Source organism: Castanea sativa, chromosome 11 (genome assembly GCF_040712315.1).
Source record: "Castanea sativa cultivar Marrone di Chiusa Pesio chromosome 11, ASM4071231v1".
Classification (NCBI taxonomy): domain Eukaryota; kingdom Viridiplantae; phylum Streptophyta; class Magnoliopsida; order Fagales; family Fagaceae; genus Castanea; species Castanea sativa.
Genome location: NC_134023.1, coordinates 33041822 through 33047005, shown reverse-complemented (window position 1 = coordinate 33047005; position 5184 = coordinate 33041822). Strand labels below are relative to the sequence as shown.

The 5184-nt window shown below is 41.4% G+C and overlaps 1 protein-coding gene across 1 annotated transcript; it reads left to right on the top strand.

Moving 5' to 3' along the window:
- The first annotated feature begins 680 nt into the window (after positions 1 to 680).
- Positions 681 to 4808, top strand: LOC142616376 (uncharacterized). The gene is made up of 5 exons (XM_075789243.1): positions 681 to 770; positions 861 to 2055; positions 2397 to 2592; positions 2679 to 3317; positions 3449 to 4808. Exons 1-5 carry the CDS (start codon positions 681 to 683, stop codon positions 4806 to 4808), a joined length of 3480 nt encoding a protein of 1159 aa, XP_075645358.1.
- The last annotated feature ends 376 nt before the right edge of the window (positions 4809 to 5184 follow it).

The window sequence follows — 5184 nt, the reverse complement described above, 5'->3', positions numbered from 1 at the left end:
ATCAAATCTCCTTGATTTTTAACATTGAGCAAATATTTGTAAACATTGCCAATTAAAATTCCACATACAAGGAAAAAATAAGAATGTACCTAAATTCCAAACTTAGTATCACAGTGGATGAAGGCATCGGGAATTCGTGTCCGTTCACCAAGTCGTAGAGGTCAAGCTCAAAATGTGGATGATCAGAGGTCTAATGAGAGGAGTGCTAAGTCACAACGGGAGAAGGTGATGGTAGGGGTGGCGTTGACAAACGTGTAGATGGAGATAGCATGAATATCGGGATTGGTCCAAAAATTTTGGTGCGCGCATGGTTCCGTGTATCATGGAGAGAGGGATACGGAGAAGGATGACATGGATGAAAGCACATTGGGTGATGCAATAGTTAGTCCTAGTGTGGATGGGCCGGGGGTTCTGGATGGGCTTAAAAATGAGTGTGGAAATATCAAGCCTCAAGGACTTGACAAGCAACGTACCTGGACCAGGTTTGCCCGTATGAATTATGGGCCTACGGAGTTAATAAAGGAGGGTGCAAAATCAGTGCTGGGCAAAAGAATAAACCAAGAACAGCAGCAAGTAAGTCTTGGCAGTAGTGATGAGCATGCAGAGAAGAGGTTTAAAACTGGGGAGGTTTCTACATCAATTGAAGCGGCGGGGGTGGTGGAACACCCTTGCCGAACACAATGAAATTGCTAAGTTGGAACTGCCAAGGGCTTGGGAACTCTTGGACAGTTCGAAGCCTTCACGATTTAGTGAAGGATCAAGCTCCCACTGTATGTTTCCTTATGGAAACACGACTTGATAGAGAAGGTTTTATGCATCATTGTTGACACTTAGCTTATCCGAATAAATTGATTATTAAGAAGCCTGATTCTGGAGGAGGGTTAGCATTGATTTGGAAAGAGGAGGTTCGGTTGGAGGTGATTAACTATACAGACAATCATGTCTTGGCGAAAGTGGTAGAGGATGATGGTTTTCAATGGCTTTTAACAGGATTTTATGGTTGGCCGGAAACAACTCAAAAGCACAAATCTTGGGCTCTTTTAAGGCATATCTCTTCGTTGGTGAATGGTCCATGGTGCTGTGTTGGTGATTTTAATGCATTTTTACACTCGTTGGAGAAGTTGAGTATTCACCCACCACCAGTAAAACAAATGGAGGATTTTAAGGCTGCTTTGGAGGCTTGTCAGTTGATGGATTTGGGATTTCATGGATATAAATTTACTTGGAATAACAAGCGTACATGTGCAGCAAATACTAGAGAAAGACTTGATCGAGTGGTTGCGAATAAGGAGTGGACTGATATGTTTTCGGCAAGCACTGTGTCTCATAAATTCTCACATGCTTCAGACCACTTGCCAATATTATTACAAACCGGGAGGGATAACAGGTTTCATGGGAGAATTGCACGGGGTTTTAAGTTTGAAGAAGTGTGGTTGTTAGATGAGGATTGTGAGAAAGTGGTTGAAGCTGCATGGGACCGAATGGGGTGTGGAGGTTTGTCAATGGCCAGTGTTAATGCAAAAATAAAGCAATGTGGGGATGATTTACATGTGTGGGGTTCATCTAGGACAAATCCTCAGGTGGCTGAAATAAAAAGATTAAAGAAGGTGCTTGAGAGGTTAAATGAAAGTGATCAAAATGTGGAAACCATGTCTGACTTTGTGGCAGCCAGTAAACAGTTTGATGATCTTCTTCTTAAGCAAGAAATATTTTGGGCACAATGCTCTCGGTTGTCTTGGCTAAAGTCTGGGGATAAAAACACTAAATTTTTTCACTCAAAGGCTTCGCAACGGCGTCGTAGGAATTTTATACAAGGCATTAAAAATTCTGAAGGGATGTGGGTTGATGAGATTGAGGATGCAGCGGAGGTGGCAGTCCACTATTTTGAAAATATATTTTCTTCAGGTGTATGTGACCGGATGGATGAATGTCTTAATGCAGTCAATCACAAGATGTCTTCAGATATGCTTCATATTTTATCCAGTGAGTTTAGTGCTGATGAGGTAAAGTTGGCGTTGTTTCAAATGGGACCAACTAAAGTGCTTGGACCGGATGGTATGAATGCCCTTTTCTATCAAAAATTTTGGCATATTGTTGGTAATGATGTGACTAATGTTGTTTTGGAATTTTTGAATACTAATAATATGTTGCCTGAAATAAATTACACCCATATTGTGCTCATTCCTAAGGTGAAGTCTCCAAAAAAAAATGTCAGATTTTAGACCTATTAGCCTGTGCAATGTTATTTATAAAATTATTTCTAAGGTACTGGCTAATAGATTGAAGTTGATCTTGCCCCAATTAATTTCACCTACTCAAAGTGCTTTTGTTCTGGGACGATTGATAACTGATAATGTGCTTGTAGCCTATGAAACTTTGCATGCTATGCATGGCAGGAAAAAGGGTAAAAAAAGGTTCTCTTGCATTAAAGCTGGATATTAGCAAAGCGTATGACAGGGTTGAGTGGTCTTTTTTGAAAGGAATGATGATAAAATTGGGCTTTCCTCAAGGATGGGTTGACCGGATTATGAGTTGTGTCACTACTTCCTCTTTCTCAGTCCGTATTAATGGCAAGGCATATGGTAATTTCAGGCCTACTAGAGGGATTCGCCAGGGTGATCCCTTACCCCCTATTTATTTTTGATTTGTGCTGAGGCCTTTACATCTCTGTTGGCTAGGGAGGAGGAGAATGGTCGGCTTAATGGCGTGTCTATTAGTCGGAATGCCCCCACCATTTCCCACTTGCTTTTTGCTGATGACTCTCTTCTGTTTTGTCAAACTAAACAAGAGGAAGTGCATGTGATCTCTGAAGTCTTGGAGTTGTATGCCGTGGCTTCTGGCCAATGCATCAATTTAGAAAAATCCTCAGTGTTTTTTAGTAGCAATACAACAAATGTGCAAAGGGGTTGGATAACCGCTGCAATGGGGGTGAAGGAGGTAATCAAATTTGAATCCTATCTGGGACTACCCACATTGATTGGTAGATCAAAATATCAAGCTTTCTCTTTTCTCAAAGAGAGGGTTTGGAAGAAGATTCAGGGGTGGAAAGGGAAGTTGTTATCTAAAGCTGGGAAGGAAGTCCTCATCAAAGCTATGGCTCAATCAATTCCTACATATACGATGGGAGTTTTTCAACTTCCAGAAAAACTTTATCATGAATTAAATATGATGTGTGCAAGGTTTTGGTGGGGTCAATGTGGGGATGATAAGAAGATTCATTGGAAGAGTTGGGATTCACTTGTTCAGCCAAAAAAGGAGGGAGGTATGGGTTTTAGAGACATTCAAAGTTTCAATCTAGCGATGTTGGCAAAGCAAGGGTAGAGAATGTTGACTGATCACAACTCTCTTCTCTATCGATGCTTTAAGGCTAAATATTTCCCTCGTTGCACCTTTTTGGAGGCGATTGATCATCTACACAGCTCCTATGTTTGGAAGAGCTTACTTGCAGCTCAGCCAATTTTGAGAAAGGATGTTGCTGGCGTGTGGGTACGGGCTCTTCTATTCGGGTTTTGTCAGACAAGTGGATTCCAAACCATCCAACTAATAAAATTCGGGTTCCACCCAATGAAATAGATGAAAGTTGGCATGTGTCGGAGTTGATAGATTGGGCAAATTTTCAATGGAATCGTGGCTTCATAGATGCGGTTTTTAACAGGTATGATGCTCAGGCTATTTATCGGATTCCTCTAAGTCGATGGTGTGTACCAGATGTGATGGTTTGGCTTCACAATAAAAAGGGAAGATACTCAGTGAAGTCTGGTTATCATACGGCAAGGATTTTGATGAAAGAGGCAAGCCGAAAGGGAGAAGGGTCTAATATGATGTCTAGCAGCAAAGTTTGGGCAAGAATTTGGCAACTTCACATCCCAAATAAGATTAAAGTCTTTGTGTGGCGACTATTTCACAATATTCTTCCTACTTATGATAGGTTACCGCAGCGGCAGATTTTAGAGAATGATATGTGCCCAATTTGCAACCGATTTCCTGAAACTACAATACATGCGTTGTGGGAGTGTGGAGCTGCTCAAGATGTGTGGGCTGGATGTGCACACCGAATCTTGCAGAAAGGGTTGACTGATCAGGATGATATAATACATTTATTTGAGAATCTTATGCAAAAGGTTTCTGAGGACGTGCTTGAGCTTTTCTTGGTGCAAGGGTGGCTAATTTGGCATCAACGTAATCAGGTTGTGCATGGAGGTAGTTTGCAGGAACCGAGTAGTTTGAATGTGCGGGCTAGCAGTTTTTTAGAGGAGCATAAGGAGGCACAGTCACAATTAGCGGTCCCTATTACTATTGGTCACTCACAGTCATGGCTGCCACCTGAAGGTATGATATATAAACTTAATTTTGATGCAGCGGTTTTCATGGATGCTTCAGCTTCAGGTGTTGGTGTGATTATTCGGAATGAAAGGGGTGAGGTTATGGCAGCATTGTCATCAAGGGGCAGTGCAGTGATGGATAGTGAAGAGGCAGAGGTTTTGGCATGTAGACAAGCTATGGAATTTGCGATAGATGCTGGGTTTGCCGATTTAATTGTGGAGGGAGATAATTCAACTGTGATGAAGTCTATTGTCTCAGCTCAAACAGATTGGTCTCGCTTGGGAAATCTTTATGATGTTATTCGTTGCTTGGCTGGAAGGATGCAACATGTGGAATTTCGAGGCATTCGACGTAGCGCCAATGGGGTAGCACATTCTTTAGCTCGTTTTGCTAAGCATATTAGTGAGGATATTGTTTGGTTGGAGGATTCTCCTCCACCGGCTTTAGAAGCTTTGTATTTGGACTCGATTGCTATTGGTAATTAAATGCTATTGGTTTTGCCTTCAAAAAAAAAAAAAAGTATCACAGTGGTGCCTGAGCCCAGAAGTACTCTCTTTAAATAAGAAAAAGTATTTGGTTGTCTATCACTGGAAGAGGTTTCCTAGCTGGGTCAATGGAGTTTGCATCATTGGTGTGGTCTGATGATATTCATAGTGTGAGGGGTCCTAGTATTGTGTAGGACACAACCAATGCCTACTGAGAGTTCAATCCCCATATGATGGGATTAACATCATTATAAGCTTGCCCTATCAAACTCCAACTTCTTCAAATAGGGTCTCCTACCATTCAATCAAACTAATTAAATTCCTGCACAATGTGCAGTGCAACTTATTATTAGTTTTCTCCAATATTTTAATAAGT